The sequence below is a fragment of the Moschus berezovskii genome, chromosome 8 (assembly GCF_049115385.1).
Source record: "Moschus berezovskii isolate FMDL1 chromosome 8, NW_MosBer_1.0, whole genome shotgun sequence".
Classification (NCBI taxonomy): domain Eukaryota; kingdom Metazoa; phylum Chordata; class Mammalia; order Artiodactyla; family Moschidae; genus Moschus; species Moschus berezovskii.
The window spans coordinates 75,049,000-75,072,633 of record NC_142467.1 but is presented as its reverse complement, the minus strand read 5'-3'; the positions used below and the strand labels follow the sequence as shown (position 1 = coordinate 75,072,633).

At 46.1% G+C, this 23,634-nt stretch overlaps 1 protein-coding gene across 4 annotated transcripts in view; it reads left to right on the top strand.

The window, feature by feature from the left end:
• The window catches only part of SEMA6A (semaphorin 6A), a 133,368-nt gene extending 119,977 nt beyond the window's left edge, over positions 1-13,391 (top strand). For all 4 annotated transcript variants that reach the window (XM_088838763.1, XM_055431425.2, XM_055431422.2 and 1 more), the window contains one exon: positions 9,158-13,391. In XM_088838763.1, the coding sequence (XP_088694889.1) occupies positions 9,158-10,362 (1,205 nt within the window). In that variant the 3' untranslated portion in view covers positions 10,363-13,391. The remainder of the gene's footprint in view (positions 1-9,157) is intronic.
• Positions 13,392-23,634: the final 10,243 nt, after the last annotated feature.

Here is a 23,634-nt window from a genome sequence, read left to right as displayed (position 1 = left end):
TTTAGTGAACGTATGAATCATCTGGAGGCCTTGTTAAAACACAGATTTCTGAACAAAATCTCCAGAGAGTCTGATTCAAAAGTTTGAGTAGGACCCAAGGATTTGTATTTCCAACAAGTTACTAATTCGGAGTAACCCTAATTTAGGACACTTTTCAAATTGTATGGGCTATCTTATTTAAGGTCACTCTCCAAGATTTTGTTGTATTTTTAAATCCTATTTCTCCATTCTGGGCTAACACACTTGAACCCAAACAAAGTGTTGCATCCAAACAGTTTATCTGGGACCACAGAGAAAGCAGGTAACTTGTCAGTTGGAAACACTCACCTTACATTATTAATTGAGCATTAAATATGTCCTGCACAGTGCCAGACGCTTTACATGAATTCGTTTATTCAGGCTATTTAATCCATCCACAAAGCCCATCTCATAGTCAATACTACTGGGGCTTAGAGAGATTGAGTGACTTGCCCAGAAACACAACTAGTTAGCTACAGATCCAAGACTGATAGCCAGGTCTTTATGATCTCAAGATTTACATTCTTAACCAACAATACCCAGACTCATCTATAACCCAGATTCCACGAACTATATTCCCAGGAAGTTTAAGTTTTAAGAGTATTTAAACAAACCTGTTTCCCCAAATTTGTTTTATCTTTGCGTTGCAGAGAAAAAAAATCAGAGTGCTGCAAAAAATCCCAAAGAATGACCCAAATTCCACAATTTTATAAGATGATCTATTTGCTTATTTTGTAGCTTTGATGTCTCTTAAGAGAGCAAAGGAAGATGGAACCAGGAAGCTGGAAAACAGAAATGCTTTGTCTGGTTTCCAAAACTTTAGATGTTGGGTCTCTAGTCTTCCAAGAAAGAAAACCTCAAAAAGAAGGAAAGTAAACCATGCAAATTCTGCTTAAAACTTGGCCCATCTGAAATAGTCATTACCTTTGCAAAGACAGTGACAGCCTCAACACATGGAACCACAGGTCAACATTCCAAAGCATGGCTTTTAAAAATGATCTGATCATGACCCCCATTCTAGACCTCACCTCCGCTCTGGGTGCAGTCCTCCCACTGGCAGGGCCGAGTCTAAAACAGTGGGGCCAAGGAGAAGGAGCCAACCAAGCACTCCACTGGCACGGAGGGGAAAATGAAGTTTTATGCTCATCCTCCCTTCTCTTCCTGCGATGGCCTCCCACAACAAATGAAAATGCATCAGTCTCAGAGGTGATAGGACTGGAAGTGGATTCATCCGCAGACGACCACAGGCAGCATCATTTCAATATGGGAGTTTTAAAATAGCCTCTGAACTGAGGATATTAAACAGCCAGGAAGCTGTCTCTACTGTGGCGTGGTCAGTCATTAACTTGCTACCTCTGGAAGACAGACAGTGGCCCCTTCCACTGCCTAATCTTTGGTCTGCCAGGGGGAAAAAAAAGATCTGAAAATAGAAGAAGGGAAAGTTTGAGTTATAAACTCTGCGCCCATTTCCATGGCTGCTGGCGGCTCCGTTTATTCCTAAACCATCTGGTTCACATTATGCCGTGTAAGACTAGGAGAAGACTGCTTCCTGCCGAGATAACCACGGAGAGCTCCCCCTGCACTTTCCGTGTGGTCATCTCCTGGGGCGGGGTGTGGCTCTGAGAATAAATTATCTGCAGTTAGGTTTTTCCCCTATTTGTTTTTTCTCTCTTAGCAGGGATTACAGCGGGTCCTCTGTGGTTAGCGGCCGCGGTGCTTGGCCCGTGACGCGTTCATTCATTCATGCTGCCTTGCAGGACTCTGGGGCTGGCATTTTGGTGCACTTAAGATTTTCAAACAAGAAAAATTGGGTTGTTGGATTCCATTCACCCAAGTTGTTATGAGGATTTCAAGGAAATTACAGGCTTGTCTTACTATAAAGCAGAAGCAAGAGTCTATTTTTAGGGGATCCCACTCCGGAGCTTTTCTTGGTATTTTGCCATCTTTCTTAGCTCTCAGGCCCAACACGAACCCCGCTCTGGCTCAGTGGTGGAGGAAATGTCCATCCTCCTTTTTGCCTTTGCATGTTTCTCTAAAGGACACAGAGAGGCTTTGTTATCTTTGTGGTCACTGGGTCCGCTTCACACAGATGCCTATTAATCACTTCACTATGGAGACAGACACATCCATCATATCACAGCAGCTCCGAAACAGGCAGTCCAGTGAACAGGGGTGAGAGGGGAAAGTGTGCACTTAACCATTTCAAGGTTCTGACATTCGAAGGTCTCGTACTTAGCAAGGTAACTGGGGCAGGGATGGGTAAGGCTTTTCCTTTGGTACTTAGCTAAATAGGCGCGATAGAGTAAATGTGTTTTTCTTTGTCTGTTTGGCTTCATTTTTTTGATAGGACGGGTACCATCTCCCAGCCATGTCTGTATGGTGCAGGGGATAAGTGTAGTTGAAGACAGAGTCTTAATTTTAATAACAGTGATAATAAATTCAAGTAGGCTGGCTGTGCTTTTGATGCAAAGATACTGACTCTTTGAAGCCTGTAGTTTCTCAATAATGGATTCAGTGTGGAACAGAATAAGCTGAAAGTCAGCTTTCTCAGGCAAGAAGACCCTTGAAATCACAGGTAAATTAATCAGTAATTTTCCTTCCAAACGGACATGTCTTCTAAACATCTTTTTCAGACTTTCAAGGCTTTTCACAGCCTGCTTCCAAATGGGGTTCAGCTCTCACTCCTGTCTTCCCCTCCAAGTACTCATTCAGGCATGTATTCATTTACTATTTATTTAACAGCTACTCCAGTATTCTTGCCTGGAGAATCCCATGGACGGAGAAGCCTGGTAGGCTACAGTCCACGGGGTCACAAAGAGTCAGACACGACTGAGCGACTTCACTTACTCACTTACTTACTTAACAGCTATTTACTGAGCACCTGTATGCCTGGGGGTGCAGCGGAGCAGAAAGTCTCTCCTTCCCGGAGCTGTCTGGAGCAATTTAGGTGTAAAAAAACAAACAGAGCATCATAAGAGTGATGACTTTAGGGGAGAGAGGTGCAGAGGTCTGGGAACCCTTAACAGAAGGAAGGGCTAAACTGGCTTGGGGGAATTGCAGACAGTTTCTTCATGTCAGCTGAGACCTGGAGGAGGTCGGAGGGCTGGGAGGTGAGCAGGGGTTTTCTGGGCAGAGGGAACAGCCTGTGTGAAAGCCCAGAAGCAATGAGAATGCAGCAGAGAGGTGGTGCCTAGAGCTTAAGAGGCTAGAAGGCAGCGGGACCACTGGCCATCGCTGAACACAGCCTTCTCTTTCCTCCCCTCCATGCCTTGGTTCTTGTTGCTCTCTCCACTTGGGTTGACATCCCATGCACCTGAAGACTTAGCTCAAACGTCAGCTCCTATATAAAGCCTTTGCCCATCCATATTAGGTAGAAGCAATCATCTCATGATGCTTCTGGGCTTTGGATGTAGTTCATGTGTGCACACCTGCCTTCTCCCCTACTGGATCACAGACTTTGTGCCTCCTTCATCTTTGTCTCCCCAAAGCCCACCAAGGGACTTTCATCCATGCTCTGTAATTGTTTGCTGAAGGCAGCCGCAAGGTGCGTTTGGTCAAAATCTTGTTAGCCCAGGAGAGGAGTCAAGGCGCCAACAACATCACAATCCAGCCGAGTTAGGAGAGTATCTTTTCTGAGGCCTGTTGTTCCCAAGCCTGGCGCTGGGCATCCTGTGCAGACTAGAGGCAATGGTAGAGAATCTTTGAGCTACCAAAAATCATTATTTAAATAAGGAACTTGATGTATGACATTTCAAAGTGCATGGACATCGTCATCATAGGAAAAATCAGAACTGTGTTGGGTTTCCTCTTATTTTGCCATTTATAACTGCTCTTATTGTGAATCACATATTGTAGGGCCTAGAGGGCGGGGTTGTTCATAATAACTGCCCCTCTGAGACCTCCTTCCAGCAGCCTCTGAAAACTCTCTAGGCTCAGAAAAAAAAAAGTGGAGATTCTATTCTTTCTCAGTTCTGCCAATTTAAGGCATGATTTCAGAGAAATCTTTGAGCCATTGTGTGTCTAGCTTCCTGCAATAGGAAGGTGGAAAGAATAACCATTTAGCACCTCATGACTGGTGAGAAATAGCTGGCGGTTAATGAATCAATGCAAAGGGTTTCTCAGATACTGTTTTCATTACTAATGCCCCATTTTCAACTGGTGAGAGCAGAAGGCCCAGGGGTTGGTAGAGGAAGGTATTCCAACAGCCCAGGGTGGAAAAGGCATCACCCTACAAAGGCCCTTCTACTTGCCTGGGGTTTCCTTGCCACTCCTGAAGCAATGATGTTCCTCCAACCGCAACCCTGAACCCTTTGCAAAGACGCATTAGTTTTGCGTCCAGCTGATTGCGCTGGAGCACTCAGCTGTTACAAATAACCCATTTACCTTCATCCTCTCTTTTGGAATTATCCCAGAACAAGTATCTTTTTACTTTAGTTTATCCTATTATTATTTTGAATACATATTGAGCACCTTTATAGATTTCTTTCTTCTAATGGTTGTTCCGTTCCGTTCCATCGCTCAGTCGTGTCCGACTCTATGCGACCCGTGGACTGTAGCCTACCAGGCTTCTCCGTCCATGGGATTCTCCAGGCAAGAATACTGGAGTGGGTTACCGTTTCCTTCTCCAGGGGATCTTCCCAACCCAGGGATCGAACCCGGGCCTCCCGCATTGGAGGCAGACGCTTTAACCTCTGAGCCACCAGGGAAGCCTGATTATATTCCGTTATATGGAGATATTGTTCTGGGATTTCAGAAGCAAATCACTTCAAAGATGACCCACCAAGTTTAGAAGTCTATTTAAAAACTGTCTCTAAATGTGTTGCAAACCCGTTTATTTAATAATTACTTAGTAAGTGCCCAACCAAGAGCCCTGGGGATGGTGAGGATTATAAAGGCATATAAAATATATACCCTACCCTCAAGGAGTTGATTATAGGATTATTACCCCACTAGGAGTCTAACAGAGAAGGCAATGGCACCCCACTCCAGTACTCTTGCCTGGAAAATCCCATGGGTGGAGGAGCTTGGTGGGCTGCAGTCCATGGGGTTGCTAAGAGTCGGACACGACTGAGCGACTTCACTTTCACTTTTCACTTTCATGCATTGGAGAAGGAAATGGCAACCCACTCCAGTGTTCTTGTCTGGAGAATCCCAGGAACAGGGAAGCCTGGTGGGCTGCTGTCTATGGGGTTGCACAGAGTCTGGGCATGACTGAAGCGACTTAGCAGCAGTAGGAGTCTAACTATTAATATGCATGCATCCTAAGTCATTTCAGTAACGTCAGACTCTTTGCAACCCCATGGACTGTAGCCCACCAAGCTCTTCTGTCCAAGGGATTCTCTAGGCAAGAATACTGGAGTGAATTGCCAAGCCCTCCTCCAGGGGATCTTCTCAACCGAGGGATCAAACCTGCATCTCTTTACATCTCCTGCACTGGCAGGAAGGTTCTTTACCACTAGTGCCACCTGGGAAGCCCAACTATTAATATAATCAGTGTGTTTGCTCAACATTTCCCACTGTTGTTGTTTCACTTATTTCAAAATTCAGGGCCTACAGGCAATCCTGAAACAGAGGTACATGTTCCCTGATGTTGCCTCAACATCACCCTTTTGGCAACATTTGCATAGCCCAAGGTTTGGAGCTGGGAAGAACACGTCTACCCCTCTTCTGGGAGACCCACAGCAAATGAAATCTAATGGCAAAGCTGTGACTGTCACTCTTAAGCCCTTCATGAGCTACCAACCCCCCATCTCTCTTTGGTGGCTTCCTCTGATCTTTAGATGTGTCTAGCAGACTGCTTCGGAGAAGGCAATGGCAAGCCACTCCAGTACTCTTGCCTAGGAAATCCCATGGATGGAGGAGCCTGGTAGGCTGCAGTCCATGGGGTCACTAAGGGTTGGACACGACTGAGCGACTTCACTTCCACTTTCACACATTGGAGAAGGAAATGGCAACCCACTCCAGTGTTCTTGCTTGGAGAATCCCAGGGACGGGGAACCCTGGTGGGCTTCCGTCTATGGGGTCACACACAGTCGGACACGACTGAAGTGACTTAGCAGCAGCAGCAGACTGCTTTCTTAGGCTCTTTCTTAATCATTATTTCAACTGATTCTTGTAACTACACAGTAAGGCATTAAGATTAAGGGTGTTCACCCCACATGACAGATGGAAGAAACTGAGGCCCAGAGACACTTGCTTAATGGTCACCCAGCAGTGAGTGGGAGCCCACATCTCCAGGCCTTTGGCTATCTCTGGTGTTACACGACCCTCAGCCTAACTGACAGGTCTGGTGTGTGCAAGTCTTCACAATGACCATCTGTACAAAGCTGATTTAATCATTTCCACAGATGCTGCTTTGCCCTTTTCTTATGATATAATCAGAAAGCTTTAAGTTTGGAAGGCATCTTCCAAAAATAACTCTTCACGTCTTATCTTCTTGACTTTGCTTTCAACTTCATCTCTGATCTGTTTCTAACTTTGGACATGGGGTTTCTGAATTTGCACAAGCAGAGGAGGGAAGCCACCTGTTTCAAGGTAGCTATCTCAAAGCCCAAGAAATGCAGAAAGGTTTTTAAAGACACTATTTACATAACAAAATGAGCCAAAGAAAGCTGTCTGAGACTATTTTTCTCAAAGGTCAGACCCTGCTTTGTTAACAACCAAAAACCTGAACTCAAATGTCATGCACTAAAAGAGTTTTTCCCAGTGAAAGAGCAAATGGGGTCCATGAGACTCGGATAGTTAAGGACCTTCAGACATGAAAGACTATTTGGGAGCTAAAAGCAAAGTTAAGAAGCAATGTATATACTTTAAAATTTTGCAGATTTCCCAATTAAACAATAAATGAAACAAATGGATTGCTCTAACCTTATTCTATGATCCTCTTAAACTGAGATGGTAATTTAAACTGTAAATTGATAGTCAGTTGTAGATCACTACCTATCACAAGTATGAATTTATTGGGGAGCCCCCATAAATACAGTTGCCAGAAGGGACCCAAGAAATGCCCACTGCTATGAAAAAATCTACCTAATATCTGTATTGGGTGGGGCCTAGCCTGTGTTACACCCCACTGACATCACCAAGTCAATAAGTGAAATTAAGCCCACTTTATTCACAGGTGTACATTTCTGTGCATCATATGTAGGTGGTTAAAAATGATGTTCAGTTGAACACCATGCAAAACCAAAGTTGAAAGAAAATTGGTTGCTATTACAAGGAAATGCAGATTTAAGGAAGAAATTCTCATTAGCGCAGTTCCTTGGTATTAAAACATATTTGGATGCAAGACACCCCACTGTTTGGGGAGCTCCACAACCTAAGAAGGTGTGAGTTTTAGCCAAATTTCCTGCTGGCTTTTTGCCTCTCAGTTTCTACCCTTTAAAAGTTCATGAAGATAAATCGTGAAATATTTGACAAGTGTCACATTTGGAAATTAGTCAGTGTCTGACCGTATTTTCCCTGGGTGAGTTTCCTCCCTTGCCCTTCAACACCAAGGGCATTTGTTTAATCACAGTCTTTGCTTCTCAAGAGGTGTTTGCTGTTTCTATAATATTTATTCCCCCACCTGCAGTTGCAGCCCTTTGTCACAGGACAGTCATTGCCACAGCAGCCAAGTGTGACGTCACGATTGAGGGGGTGAGGACGGTGCACGGAGAAAAGAGAAAGAGAAGCTTTCTTCTCCAGGCTAAGTGTTCTGAGTCTTAAAACCATCGCTTCACCAATCAAAATATTTTAACAGAAAAACCCCTTGACAAAGCTGCATTTCCTCAGGGTCTCGGGTGTCACACACAAAGCATTTCAACAGAAGTGTAAGGGTTGTGTGTTGTGGGCTTGGGAAAGGGTAGAGATTTTTATCTCATTTTATTCTCATTCTGTACTACTGATATCTGCCAGGAAAATACATTAAACATATTCCAGAAAGAGTTGATTTAGTTGATGAAAAATGTGTCTCCTGAGACCAGAGAAGGTACATTTTCTGTCTTACTAGCATTTCCATAATAGGAACAATGTTTACATTTCCTCAGCCCATGGTAGAGCCTCTAATGTATTCATGTTCTTTCACTCTCCAGAGGCAGGAATTGAGGTATTTGAGATTTTATTTTTTTCAGCTACCGCATCAAGCACTTAAGATCTGACAATTGTGATGTGTATTCTCACTTGGCATTAAAAAATAAAAGCTTCAGTGTCTGCATTTGATTCGAGTCTCAGCTTGGTGGCTGATTAAGCAGGAACAGGGAAAGCCACTTTCTTCAGAAACGCGGCATCTTGGTTAATGTAGTGTAATATTATTGACGGGCAGAGCCACATAATTTTTATTAAATTGAAGAGATTAGCTCTGCTGAAGAATCTCACCGTGACAGCAAACTCTAGCTGTTTTAATGAGACCTGACACTTCTCAAATCCACTACAGGACCCCAAATGGCCTCTACTTTGAAATTTTCTTTCAGCTCAAGTAGAGGAAGAGCTTCATTCAAATATTCAGCATATTTACCTAAAATTGAGTTTTTTTACATGGGTTTTTTGTTTGTTTTTGGAGAAGTGATGCAAAATCAGCATAAACATTTGTAATCTATGGGCTTTAGCTACTCTCTTTCATTATAGATGATACCTACCGTCTTTCTCCCCCGTTGCTTGAAATGCTAACCTAGCTGTTCTCCAGACAGAGGCCATGGGGCCCAGCAAACTCCCTGGACGTCTGGAGCAGTGTGCCATTTGTTCATTTAACATGCATGAAAGTGTTGCCTATTTCCCCAGACTCAAAATACCTCACTGGCACTTTTATGATGGGGAAGATTGAAAAAAAAAAGATGAAAAGGGAAAGAGGATTAGATTTTGGAAAGGAAAAAACTGCCATATTCCACGGACTGAACCAACTTAGAAAGAGTCCATACTTGAAAAGAGGGGAATGCACCTTTTCAAAACACAAAGACAATAAGGGAAGTCTATTTACATCCTGGGGGGTGGGGCGGGGAGGATTAATGAGTTAATGTTTGGCAAGAGGGAGCCTCAAAGACAAATTCTGCAGAGGTGCCATTGTCACTTATTACTATTATTAATTAACAGGGTGAATGCCAAACAAAATTAAGCCTCGGGGTCTGCTCTCATTTCTTCACACCATATGCGATATCTTTTGCAGGAGTGATTCGGGAGAGCTATCTCAAAGGCCACGACCAGCTCGTTCCTGTCACCCTCCTGGCCATCGCGGTCATTCTGGCTTTTGTCATGGGGGCCGTGTTCTCGGGCATCATCGTCTACTGCGTCTGCGATCACCGGCGCAAAGACGTGTCCTCGGTGCAGCGCAAGGAGAAGGAGCTCACCCACTCGCGCCGCGGCTCCATGAGCAGCGTCACCAAGCTCAGCGGCCTCTTCGGGGACACCCAGTCCAAAGACCCCAAGCCAGAGGCCATCCTCACGCCACTCATGCACAACGGCAAGCTCGCCACTCCCAGCAACACCGCCAAGATGCTCATCAAGGCCGATCAGCACCACCTGGACCTGGCCGCCCTGCCCACCCCGGAGTCCACGCCGACGCTGCAGCAGAAACGCAAGCCCAGCCGCGGCAGCCGCGAGTGGGAACGGAATCAGAACCTCATCAACGCCTGCACCAAGGACATGCCCCCCATGGGCTCCCCGGTGATCCCCACTGACCTGCCCCTGCGGGCCTCCCCCAGCCACATCCCCAGCGTGGTCGTGCTGCCCACCACGCGGCAGGGCTACCAGCACGAGTACGTGGACCAGCCCAAAATGAGCGAGGTGGCGCAGATGGCGCTGGAGGACCAGGCGGCCACCCTGGAGTACAAGACCATCAAGGAACACCTCAGCAGCAAGAGTCCCAACCACGGGGTGAACCTGGTGGAGAACCTGGACAGCCTGCCCCCCAAAGTCCCCCAGCGGGAGGCCTCCCTGGGCCCTCCCGGAGCCTCCCTGTCGCAGAGCGGCCTGAGCAAGCGGCTGGAGATGCGCCCCTCCTCGACCTACGGGCTGGACTATAAGAGGAGCTACCCCACGAACTCGCTCACCAGAAGCCATCAGGCCGCCACCCTCAAAAGAAACAATACTAACTCCTCCAATTCCTCCCACCTCTCCAGGAACCAGAGCTTTGGCCGGGGAGACAACCCGCCCCCCGCCCCACAGAGGGTGGACTCCATCCAGGCGCACAGCTCGCCGCAGCCCTCGGGCCAGGCCGTGACTGCGGCGAGGCAGCCCAGCCTCAGCAGCGCCTGCAACTCACTGACCAGGGCGGGGCTGAAGCGCACGCCCTCGCTAAAGCCGGACGTGCCCCCAAAACCCTCCTTTGCCCCTCTTTCCACAGCCATGAAGCCCAACGATGCGTGTACATAATCCCCGGGGTGGGGAGGGGGCAGGTGTCGAACCAGCAGGAAAAGGCCAGGCGCCCGCCCGCTCAGCTCGGCACGGTTCTCCAAGGCTGATCACCCACCCGACCGAGACGGCCGTGGCGGCGCCCGGGACTCCGAGTCCCTCCCTGGGACGCAGCGCGGGGAAGGGACTGTCGACAATTGGGCCGTGCGGTTCGGTGAAGGTTTGCGACGCGGGACTCACCTCCATTTCTCTTCCTTCACTCTTCCCCTACGCCCTGCAACAGGTCGGACTCACGAAAGACTTCAGTCAGCATCACACATGAGCCAAAAGCACACATACCCACCCCTCCACCCACGCCTACCGTGTGCGTCTGCGCACCCGCGTGCACACACACGCACACGCACACACACGTGGATAGCAACGGCAACATCGTGTCCATGACTGCACGGGGCGCTGCCCAACTGGGCGAGCGTTCCCACCTGCAAACACATTTTTTTAAAAATGAATTAAAAAGACAAAAAAAAAAGAATTCATTGATAATTCTAACTCAGACTTTAACAATGGCAGAAGTTTACTATGCGCAGATACTGTGAAATGCCCACCAGTTACAGCTTTCTGTTATAACAGATGAATGCCATGCTGGGCAACTATGTCATAGATTTCTGCTCCTCTCTTTTAATGAAATAACGTGACCGTTAACGCAAGTAACTCTTTATTTATTGTTCACTTTTTTTTTCCTTAAGGAAAGGACTCTTCCACATACCATCCTCTGAACAGCTCTTCAGAAAGTCCCCATGATAGTTAAAACTATTTAACGTGAAATCCATTAACTGGAATAATTGAGTTTCTTTATTTTTACAATAAATTCACTGAGTAAGTCGGAGCTGGAATTCTGAGCTTTGTGTTTGGACTGTCTGATCTCTAGCTAAAGAAAAAAAACTTAAGAGGGGAATATTTATTTAAATCTACCAGCTTAATTTTCTGGTCAGCTTCCTGGCCTATAACATGCAAAAGAATAATTTGTTTAAAAGTCCTTCCAGATCCTAACTTCTAAAACAACCAGGAGAGGAACTTTGAGAATGGCACCTCGTGTCCCATTGCTGCCAAGATAGCTTTGTCAGGGGTTCCTACTTTCTGTGAAGGCACCAGCTTGTGAAACACCATCTCATTTCACCTTGCATGTGAGACAGCAAACAAAATCTACCAATGGTGTGAACTAATTAATATGCTGGCTGCTACCTTGCATAAATTAATGGTTTGATCACACAGGTTTTTCGTGGGGTTACATCTGTGAATAGCCTGTTTTCCACATGTAAATTTGTGCCTTACACCCTGAGTTGTGTACACTTGTAAACTGTCATTATGATAATCTTTTCCCCCTTTTGAAATAAATGCAGATATTTATTTGATCCTCCCTCCCCCCACCCCCACTGCAGTCCTCTGGAAGATTAACGTCCAGCTGAAGGAAGGAGGATGCAGTTGTGATGGTTATAGGAGAGCCGGGTGGCACCACAGCCCAATTCACACTTCCATCTAGTGGTGCCAGTTCCAACCAACCTTTCATGGATCCCAGTGTTGTGGGTGGTAAATCCCCTATCTTCCTCCACAGCTCCCTGCTTCCCTTGTATTCTCAGATCATTTCAACATGATGATGTCCTCATTAGCCAGCAGAAAAGGGACTAACATCCCAGTCTTCATTTCTGCTGCATCCACTGCCAGGAGAACACACTGTAAGGTTGGGCAGGCACCTGGGGGTAGTCTCCAAGCCATGTGCTAGGCACACACGTGCAATGCACACAAAGAAATAACATGGAAATAGATGCAGGCAGGCTGGTCCCTGCTGTGATTAACGAGTAACTCCAAGTACAAGGCCAACTACAATGGATGCTGCAAAAACATTGACTGGGGCAAAAGGTTTTTAATTTTTTTATTTCTTTATCCTTTTGTGGCTGTTGTTTGTAGGGGGAGGGGTGGGGTGTGTGTTTTTCCCCTTGGTTTTCATTAGCTCAAGCACACACAAGGGACTTTTGTTTACTTACTCTATTGCGGAGAACTGTCAACATACTGTAAACTGTGAGCATTGTTGTTGGTTGTTATTGTTTTTTTAAACCGCTAAACAGTATATCTGGTGGCCTCTTTGTCTCATTTTCATTTCCAGTTCAATCTCTGCGTTTAGTTTTGTCTGAAAAAGGAAACTTCTGAAAAAGACAATCGGGGATAACTTTGAATTGGCTAGTGAAGAGTGGTACCTCCATAATCAGAGTGAGAGCCAGGTGTGCAGCCAGAACACATGCACGACCTTTTTATTCCAGACACCCCTTTAGTTTTGCTCTCATTCGGGATAGGTTTTTGTTGTTCTTGTGTTGTTATGCTTTTGTTTTGTTTTGTGAATGGAATCTGTATTCACACCCTGTGAACTGTGCCCTGAAACCATGACACTTTGCTGCAAAGAGAGATGTTGTCTCTTTCCGTCTATTTTCTTTAGAAATGGGGAACTTAGGAAGATGATGGGTATAGATCACCCTGCTGCCTTCTTCCCCAAACTTCACTCCCACTAGAAATAAGGTGCAGCACCCACCCACTCTCTGCTCCCCACGTGCGGGCATCAATGCCTCAGCTGTGTTACCGAGACCGTGTCTGCCTCCACCCCTCCCTGCCTCCCACAATCCATCACTCATGGTGTTAACCCTAAAATGCCCACAGGTATTGAGGTGGTCTTCTGCATTGAAGTATTTTTCCCATTTTCTTTTGTTCCCCACAGCGTGTGGGGGGAGGGTCCCTAAACCTGAGTGTGCCTTTGCTCTCCACCCTTGCTAGACACTGGTAGATGCAACCAACTCAGATTTATATTTGTTGTAAAGTTGTAAGAATATTGTGATGTCACCAATTTTCCTTCCATCTCCACATCCCCTAACATCTGATTCATGACTTAATGTATGTTGTAAAAAAGAAAAAAAAAAAAAGAGAGAAAAAAAGGGAAAAAAAGACAAAAAGGCAAGGAAAAGGCTCTTTATTACTTAAAAGTAATAAAACAAGACTGTTCTGCATTCTCTTTTGTGTCCTGAATGCTTTTATTTATCTCGTAATTTCCTCCTTTTTCACCCCTCCCCTTTTGGGCTAGGATGCTTCTCTTTCCATCTCTATTTGGCTTCTACAGCATAAATCACAATGTAGTTAGACCCATTTGTTTGCAGTACCCACACCCTGCTCCCCAAATTATTGATGTGTTTTCTCTGCCTGCACCCAGCCCGGAGCAGGATTGGAGCAGAAGCCACCAGTAATTAAAAGGCAGAGCACACGTCGACTCCCTCGATTCATTTTATACATTTTCTTTTTATGGGCTTGTTCATCATCAAACATTTATGGTAGGCTTGATAGTTTAAAAGATCAAGGCTAGGATTTTAGTATGTAAGGTCCACTAAAAATAGATCTTTGCACAGATGTGACTTCAGCCTTTTTTACATATTAATAAGGTAGAGGGTGCCAGATTTTACTCCTTGTTAGCATCTATCTCTTATAAGCCAGAAGACATGGTATTGCAGTGCAGCACTTGGTTTTTATTTTGCAGGGTAGCATTTTGAAATGCCTAGATCAGGTTTTTTCCCCTTCTGGAGTATTTTTAAAACCATTATTTAAATAAGTCTTCAGCTGTACTATTTTACTGTTGACCTTCTGAAATGATTTTTTTCAAGTGTTTTGGGTCAGTTTGAGTGTGAAAAGCTGTGGTTGGACCTCAGTTTACACCTGTCAGTGGTCTAGTCACCTTTCGCTAAGTTATTTCCAATCCCACCCACAGGGCCAAGTGCTATCAGGCACAAAGTTGACTAAAATATAGTCCCTGCCTCTTCAATTATAAGGAGACGTGGACATGGCCTCTAAGACTGGGAGATGGGAACAAAGTGCTGAGGGAAAGGCCCAGAGATCTGGGGCTCTGCATATGAGCTGGTCCTTATAGAATCAGTTCTCTGGACATCTGACCCAGACAGAAGGGCTAACTTGTACAAAGGTGCCAAAGGCGCTGTGATTGCAACACAGAAAGTTTAGTGAACCTTGAGAGGGATCTGTGAAAGAGCCTGGCCAGGGCAGGGCTGGGAAAAGGGGTCAGATCAGGAGAGGCCTGTGTACCATGGGTAGGATTCTAGCTGATGGGCAGTACAGCGCATTAGAAGTCTATGAAGCTGCAAGCACATGTGTTTGTGTTTAGAAAGCTACCTGGCAGTAATGTGGAAAATGAACTGGTTCAGGAAGAGGCTGCTGACTGTCGGGCAGTGTGCCAAGCGGCATGCCAAGTTGGTAGGAGCAATGCATGAAAACCCCACATCCAGTTTTGGATTCTTTTGGAAACAGAACTTACTCAGCTCTGTGACCATTCCTTCCTTGGCTGGTCAGAAGAGCTTCCTTCTCCTTCTGTGACTGACAGGTTTGTCCTGTCCAGTTATACCCAAATGTCAAATGGAGAAAATGACCAACAGCTTGTCTGACCCTTCTGTTTTAAAAAATGAGGAAGCCGTAGTTCACTGAGTAAAACGATTTGCCCATGATCCTAAAGCTGGTGGTAGAACACTCTACCAAGCACAAATTTATTGCCTTTTACTATTCAGTTCAGTTCAGCCGCTCAGTCATGCCCAACTCTTTGCAATCCCATGGACTGCAGCATGCCAGGCTTCCCTGTCCATCACCAACTCCCGAAGCTTACTCAAACTCATGTCCATTGAGTTGGTGATGCCATCCAACCATCTCATCCTCTGTCATCCCCTTCTCCCGCCTTCAATCTTTCCCAGCATCATGGTCTTTTCCAATGAGTCAGTTCTTCGCATCAGGTGGTCAAAGTACTGGAGTTTCAGCTTCAGCATCAGTACTTCCAATGAATGTTCAGGACTGATTTCCTTTAGGATTGATTGGTTGGATCTCCTTGCAGTCCACGGGACTCTCTAGAGTCTTCTCCAACACCACAGTTCAAAAGCATAAATTTTTCAGTGCTCAGCTTTCTTTATGGTCCAACTCTCACACCTATACATGACTACTGGAAAAACCATAGCTGTGACTAGAGAGACCTTTGTTGGCAATGTCTCTGCTTTTTAGTATGATGTCTAGGTTGGTCATGGTCTTTTAATTTCATGGCTACCGTCACCATCCACAATGATTTTGGAACCCAAGAAAATAAAATCTGCCACTGTTTCCTTTTTTTCCCCTTCTATTTGCCATGAAGTGATAGGCTCAGATACCACGATCTTAGTTTTCTGAATGTTGAGTTTTAAGCCAGCTTTTTCACCCTCCTCTTTCACCTTCATCATTAGAGTAATACTAGCTTAAAAGACCCGACACCTACTACTCTCAAACTGCATCTCCAAATCACTCAGCCATCCTTCATTACTGGAAGTCATTTGGACACGCCTCACTCTTCCCCAGCTAAGCATCCCAAATTCCTTCATCCAGATTGAGGCAAAGGCAAAGACTGAGGTTCAGACCACACTGACAAATAGGTAGACCAGTCCTGCCTACCGTGCAACCTGAAACTTGAGATGGTGACTTTCACCGAAGTTGGCTTTGTTCTGGTGGTGAAGAGGTGACCGAGGCTGACCAGATGCAGCCTGTATTTTAGCTGTATTTTAGGCCCTGGGTGTCCCTGCTCAGACCTGAGATGTGCATCAGGTAACCTAGCTTTACAACTGTGTTTGCTTGCTTGCCTGTTATAGGGTTGGTGGCTTCTACCAAAAGTTTTTAGACAGCCAGCTCCCAGACGTGGCTGTCCCAGTACAGGCTAGGTATTTCATGGGGCCACGCTAGGTATTTCATGGGGACAGAGTTGGTATCTTAGACCTGCCTGCTTCCCTTAAGTACAATGTCAAGCAAGCACAAACTTGTCTCATTGTTCAGTCTTGAAAGTTGGCAGAAGACATACAAGACTCACAAATCACAGGGCCTAGGTTTGACTGCCAGAACAAAAGCTCTTTCCAGAAAAGTCATTTAGCAAGTGAAATAGAAGTTGTCAGAAGGGCACCTACAATTTCAGACCTGGGATATTTTGCATGAAGGAAAGGGGTGAGGGAGATTTCAAAGAACCCTTTAGTAACAAAATAGCACAATTAAGAGCTTAATCCTTGTCCAGGCTGAACACTGTGACAGCTGGGTGCTTGGACTCAGTAACCCTTAGAAACCGGCATCTCATGCCTGTCTTGAACCCAGGCGGTGACGTGTCTCTTGTACAGAATTGGGAAGGAAGGGCTCACAATTATCGATCGGACCTGCCAGACAGATGGGGATCTTCAATATTCCATTTAGACTATTGTGTATCCTCAGCTCTAACCCCGAGGGGATGCGTGGAGGTGGGGGTGGTTAACCTCAACAGAGGGTTAGGGCTCAACTGATGCACATTAGATATAACTGGGCAGAAAAACATGCAGATGTCCCTCTGGCAAATGGAAATGAAATCTGAGCCAACCCAGAGAGGCAGCTGAGTGGTGGGGAGTTCCCCAAACCCCTCGGCAAACACATCCCTGCACACATGCACACAGCTGCTGTCACAAAGCTGTTCCCTCTCGGTGTCTAAAACCAAACACGGCACGGGGGTCAGAACCAGTGCCCACTGAACATGGACCCTTTGGGAAGGCTTTCCTCCCTTTTCCTGATAAAACATGCGTTCCATCTCAGCACTTTTTGGTCAAAAGTGAACAGTCATAAGGGGCTTCCCAGGTGGCTCAGCAGTAAAAGAATCCACCTGCAGTGCAGGAGACGTGGATTCAATCCCTGGTCTGGGAAGATCCCCAGGAACAGGAAATAGCAACCTACTCCAGCACTCTTGCCTGGAGAATCCCATGGACAGAGCAGTCTGGCGGACTGCAATCCATGGGGTCACCACAAGTCAGACATGACTGAGTGACTAAGCATGCACACACAAACGGTCATAAACCATAGTCACAGGAGTGGGAGCCAAGACCTTTGCAGAGGGGCCTGGACACGGGTGACTGGCAGCCCACAGACACTGGCAGTTTTTTTAGTCTTCCTAATCTGCTTCAAATAGAAGGAGATTCTCTCTTGAGAATCACTAACATCAAGTGATTGGTCCCACTGACGGAGCTGCAATAATGGTTCAAATAAGGGGGTGTTAATGAAGGTGAAAGTAGGACACCATGAAATTGAAGGCATTTTTCTCATTGATGATTTTCAGTTTAAAAAAAAAAACAAACAGATGAAGGTGACATTGGACACACCAGTGCCAGGCAACCAACACGAAAAGAAACTCTGGCAGAATTCCCAGGGGTCTCCTAGGATGAGAAAGATGATGAAAACTCTGTCTGAGAACCAAATGCTCTTTTATCCTGTTCATCATGACACCTGCCCTGACCACGTTACAGGGTGATGAGAAAGTGGGTGATCTCAACAAACTTCTTTCTCAGGTACGGACACTGAACATTTTGCAGGCCTGATCCGTGTCAGCACAGAAGCACAAATTTCAAAAATAAGGCTAATGCTTGCTTCATAAAAGATGAAATGTGGAATGGCACCAACCCAAAAGAAGCAGGTCTTCTGATTGCTGATGAAAATGACAATTTACACTGGGGGCATTTTATAGTCTGCAGACATAATCTTATCCATTATATCATTAGATCCTCACAGCAGCCTAGTGGGGTGGGCAACCACATATATGATTATCTTCATTTTACAGAAACTGGACTTTGGAGACAAGGGATGTTACTGGAGCAGTGATTGACATTTAAAAAAAAATGCAGTAATGTTTCTAAAACCTGTGTGTTGACATCATCCCCTCAGCTCTCTCGGGGACACCTCAGGTTACACAATTATTCTGCTTCACCAAAGGGGAAAAGCCTCCCACAGCATTTCTCAGGAGAGATGGTTACAACAATAAAAGTCCCCAAAATAAAGGCGAGGTGCACACGTTCTATTTTGAGGGCATTGTGCTCTAATATTTTTCCATCATTAAAGAACACATCTCTTCCTTCCTGCGTCTGCAAAGTCCTGATGCCAGCCGGGTTATAAGGAACTGTCCACAAAGCAGGAAAAGAAAGAGCTGAAGCCAAATTCCCTGACCTCCCTTCTGGAGACGCACCCTGCCACTTCAGGGGCGGTGACACGGGCTGCCTCAGTGAAAGAAAAGGATGAAAGGCCCGGCTGTTATAGCTTCTTCCTATCTGAGCCCCAAGAGCACAAGAGAAATTTAAGAAGCTTAAGAGAACGCAGGATTAATTCGGAACACAGAAGAAGAAATGTTCCATATGTAGAAGGGTAAAGACTCTGCTTACCCTTCCTTTCATAGAAGAGTGAGGAGAAAGTATAGAGGAAGAGGTAGGCAAGAAATAGCCCAGTTGGGGGACTGCCCTGGTGGGACACTGGTTAAGAATCTGTGCTCCCAATGCAGGGGGCCTGGCTTCAACTCCTGGTCAGGGAACCACATCCCACACGTCACAGCTAAAAAAATGATACTGCATGCTGCAATCAGGGCTTCTCAGGTGGGCGCCAGTGGTAAAGAACCACCTGCCAATTCAGGAGACACGAGAGACGTGAGAGATGCAAAGTTGACCCCTGGGTCAGGAAGATCCCCTGGCAGAGGGCATGGCAACCCACTCCAGTATTCCTGCCTGGAGAATTCCATGGACAGAGGAGCCTGGCGGGCGGTGGTCCATAAGGTAACACAGAGTCGGATATGATTGAAGCGACTTAGCATGCACGCGTGACGCAATTAAGACCCAGACTAAAGAAAAAAATAAATAAATGGTTTTCTTTAAAAAAAAGAAATACCCCTGTTGACTTCTCACGTAAGCCCCTTCGGCCACGTTGGTACTATGGGTATCAGCTAAACAATCGGACTCCATCTCTGATGTCAGTGGTGGGGTGAGTCAGCTGAGCACCCAGACGATTCTCCCAACAGGAGACAGAAAGTAGAGATGGCCTCCACCTCCATCTTCCTCTGCCACATCTCTGCCCATGGCCGCCCTGGCTCATAAGGATACATGGTGCACAAGGGTCAGGCCCAACTCATCCGGAATGGGTGGCTGGCCTCCCTCCTGCCCTGGGGGCAGCGTGACCTGGCCAGTCACCATGCAGGGCTATTCTGCAACGCTCTAAAGAAGCCGGCATCTTCACTCACCTCCTGACTCGTAACCTCAGACAGATTCCACTTGGAGGGAGAGGAAAATAACCCTTCTTTACCCCACTGTTCGCTTTCTGCTTGGTTGATGGCTTGCTATTTGTTTGTTTACCAGTTAAAGCCCTGTTCCCAACCCACAAGCCTTTTCTCAGTACACAACTATGCTTTCAGTAAAGACAAAGGCTTGGCTGGCACCACCTTTGGTAGCTCTGGTACAAAATATATACATAATTCCAACTGCTGCGGGGTGCTGTTTACCTAATTATGTACTCAAAAAACAGAATGACCTTTGAAGCAATTAACTTTCCTTGATCTAAAGGGTCTGAATCAATAACCAGTTGACTTTGTAAAGGAAGTTTTCTATTCCAAAGTGTGTATTCCAGGACAATACCAACTGCAATTGTTGTGGAGATGTGCCTCCTCCATTCCTGGGGAAAGAGTACATTTCTTTTGTGAAACAAAGTTGTCTATAGAAGTCTGAGTAGGTGCGGGCTGATTCAAATTCTTATTGGTGTTTAATTTTAAGAACCAAAGATGTGTCCCTCTCTGCTTCCAGGGAGAAGGCCTATGATCACATTTCTGTCTTGGGGAGAAAAGATAATGTGTTAGACTTACATGAATGAATAGAAACAGGTAAATACTCATATTTCCTTCTGACTTTGTAATTTAAACAGTGTAAGTCAGTAGGGAAGGGCTGTAATTGGAGCCAGAGTAAAGTGAGGTGAAAATTACTAGGTGTTAGAACATCTGCCTCTCATTTTAATTAGGTGACTGTAATAGCAAGATCAAAAACTTTTCCTTGTCACTCAATCTGTTGAGCTTTCTAATTGAGAAACCAAAGGGCTTGTTTGTCCTCAGGAAAGAGTGACCCAAAAAGATCCTCTCTAATTACCTGGCCAGAGCAGCTGAAGAGCCTGGGCCCAGGGACAGAGCAGGGCTCAGTGGGGGTGGTGTCAGGAGGATGAGATACCCCACAAAGGCCAGCCCCTGGGGGCTCTTAGGGACAGTCAGCCCTCATTTGGTGACTTAGAGTTCTCACTTCTCACAAGGCAAAGCAGCTGAGAAGAAAGCGCCTCGCATTGTGAATCTGTGGGCCTACTCTGAGCCAGCCTCCACAGTTGTGGGGTGGTCATTCAAACTCTTGGCATCTTCCACTTTCCATTTGCAAAGTGGACAATGATGGCACCCCTGTCTACGTTACAGGAGCACGTTAAAGTCACCCGAGGTGAATGTTTACCGGTGCTTACAAAACGCGAAATCCTACTGCATTCTTCTTCCCCAACTTGGCATCCAAAATGAGATCCTAGTCCTTTAAAGCTTCCAATTAAATAAATGACTTTGAGTCCCCATCCTGCTGATAATTGAAACGTCTCTTTTTTTCTCTCTCCCCTAAACACTCCTTATCTGAAAACAAAAGCAGCCAGCCGGACCTGGTTAAACAAAAACCCTGTTTGGCCTGAGAGAGCCCGGACTCTTTCTTACTGGTGCAGCCATCTCAGCCACATGACACCTGCTCAGAGGCCAGGGGCTCCCCAGCCTACAGTGCTGTTCTCCTCCTCCATTCCCAGATGGCTGGCTGGGGAGAACCAGTAGTCCTATCACTGAATCCTGCCTTCCCTGTTCCCAGGACTCTTCCTCTCTGCTTGGCCCCAATGCAGTCTCTGGGCTGGACAGCCTGGCCTCCAGAACAGGCCCCAGAATGCACTGCAAGGAACACAGCTGCAAGTTCACTCAGCGCCTTGGGTGTTGAGGCAATGTTCATGGCATCCTATGATGCCTGGTGGCCCTGGATCACCTGTCCACTATGGTGCCTTCTTGTTGTTGTTATTGTTTAGTCACTCATTCGTGTCCAACTCTTTGTGACCCCACGGACTGCAGCACACCAGGCTTCCCTGTCCATCATCAACTCCTGGAGCTTGCTCAAACTCAGGTCCGTCAAGTCAGTGATGCCATCCAACCATCTCATCCTCCATCGTCCCCTTCTCCTCCTGTCTTCAATCTTTCCCAGCATCAGGGTCTTTTCCAGTAAGTCTTGTACTTTCTGTCGACACCCTGAGAGCCTCATTCCCTGAGCACACCTGCAGTGCTGCCCTGTCCAGGTCCAAAGCGTTTCCAATCTCGGCTCCAGTTGGCCTGGATGGAAGAACTTCTCACTCAGTTCCCAGCCCATCCCTGTGCCACATCCCAAGGGTTTGTGACATTTTTTTTTTCAAGAGAAAAACTGCTTTGTTACCCCTGTAAAGCATTATACCAGAAATGTCAGTGAGAGTCATTATCATGTATCTCGTGGTGCTGAAAGATATAGTTCGACATCCTTCTCTTGGAGAAGATGAAATCATAACATAAGAGGTGGCTCAATAATACACTGCTTGTCCGTGTCTAGAGCTGAGGGCAGGAAGCAGGCGTCCCAATTCCTAATTCACTGCCTGACACCATACGCTGTGAAGTACAGATTTAACTTCTGAAAAAAAGTAACAGCAGAACTTGGAGGCTGAAAAAAAAGACAGAAGTTCATTTCACTCTCATATAACAGCCCCAAAACACACGATCCAGCAGCTCTGCAATTTTCAACATGTTCTTTCTTTCTTTGGATCTGAGAAGCTTTTCTAATTGTGCCATTTTCTCAGTCAACAGGAAGAGCAAAGGAGAGTGGAAGGCACACTGGAGCATTCCCAGCCATTTTTAAGAGCTCATCCCAATAGTTGCAAGGAACTCTTCAGCACATCCCAGGGACAGGAATGTAACTGCAGAGCTACACAAGTGATGGAAACTAGGAAATGTAGACTTCAGAGGCTTGTGCTCAGCGAAAACTCAGAAGTCTGCTGGGACTTTAAAAAAGAAGGGGAAGGGACTTCCCTGGTGGTTTAGTGGCTAAGACTCTGTGCTCCCAATTCAACAGGCCCAGGTTCAATCCCTAGTCAGGGAACTAGATCCCACATACCACAACTAAGGCCCAGCAGAAATGAAATGTAATCAACCACAAATTGCTACATCAACACTTGGTTTGGGTACAATGCATCCACCAAGCCTTCCCTGAGTTCTCACGCAGAAGTGGGCTTTCCTTCTCTTGTCCCCCAAGGCAGTCTGTACACAAAAGCTTCTCATTTGTACCACAAACCCATTGGAAAGATTTACTTGTCCATTAGACTGTAAACACACCAAAGGGCAGGAACTGAATCTTTTTCACCTTTCTAAGTCCACAGTCGACATTTGAGCCTGATAAATTGTAGGTTTACAATTTCTCACATAAGAAATTCTTTGCTAAACTAAGTTATCATCAGAGATAAGAGAGTAAGAGTTGGGTCTCCACACACATCCACACAGGAACAAAGTTACTACTAGCAGTTGCCACGGTTGTCATAACAGCAGTAGCATTGATTACACACTCACCAGGTACCAGACTCTGGGTTATGTGTTTTACCAACTTTAGCTCATTGAATCCTCACAAGAACCCTGCCTTTGTCAATGCCATATGACAGATAAGCTAAGTGAAGCACAGAAAAATTAAAGAACCTCCGTACTCACTGAGCTGGTGATGGGTGGATGATCCCATAGCCAGTGCTTTTAACTATCTTATGTCTTATTAGGTGACGTGGGCTAGGAGATACTTTTTTAACATGATAAAGAGTGCTTATCAGACACCAGGGCTTCCTGGGTAGCTCGGTTGGTAAAAATAATCCACCTGCAATGCAGGAGAACCCAGTTCGATTCCTGGGAAGGGAAAGGCTACCCACTCCAGTATTCTTGGGCTTCTCTGGTGGCTCAGATGGTAAAGAATCCACCTGCAATGCAGAAGACCTGGGTTCAATCCCTGGGTCCAGAAGATCCCCTAGAGGAGGACACAGCAACTCACTTCAGTATTCTTGCCTGGAGAATCCCATGGACAAAGAAGCCTGAAAGGCTACAGTCAGTGGGGTCGCAAAGAGTCGGGCATGACCGAGCGACTTACACACACACATCAGACACCAAGAGACAGCCACCTCTGCAGGAAGCTAAGTGATTAATGACACAAGGGATGGGAGTCAGACTAATCCCTTAGCAACACTCTTTCAACGGTACAGACAACACCGAGCAGCCCATCCCGCAGCTACGCCATATGCTCACGCCCACGCCAGTGCTGCGGGGACGCTGGTCCTATTTTCCAAAGGGCTTTTGCATGTGAGATGAAGTTAGCAACTGAAATTTCA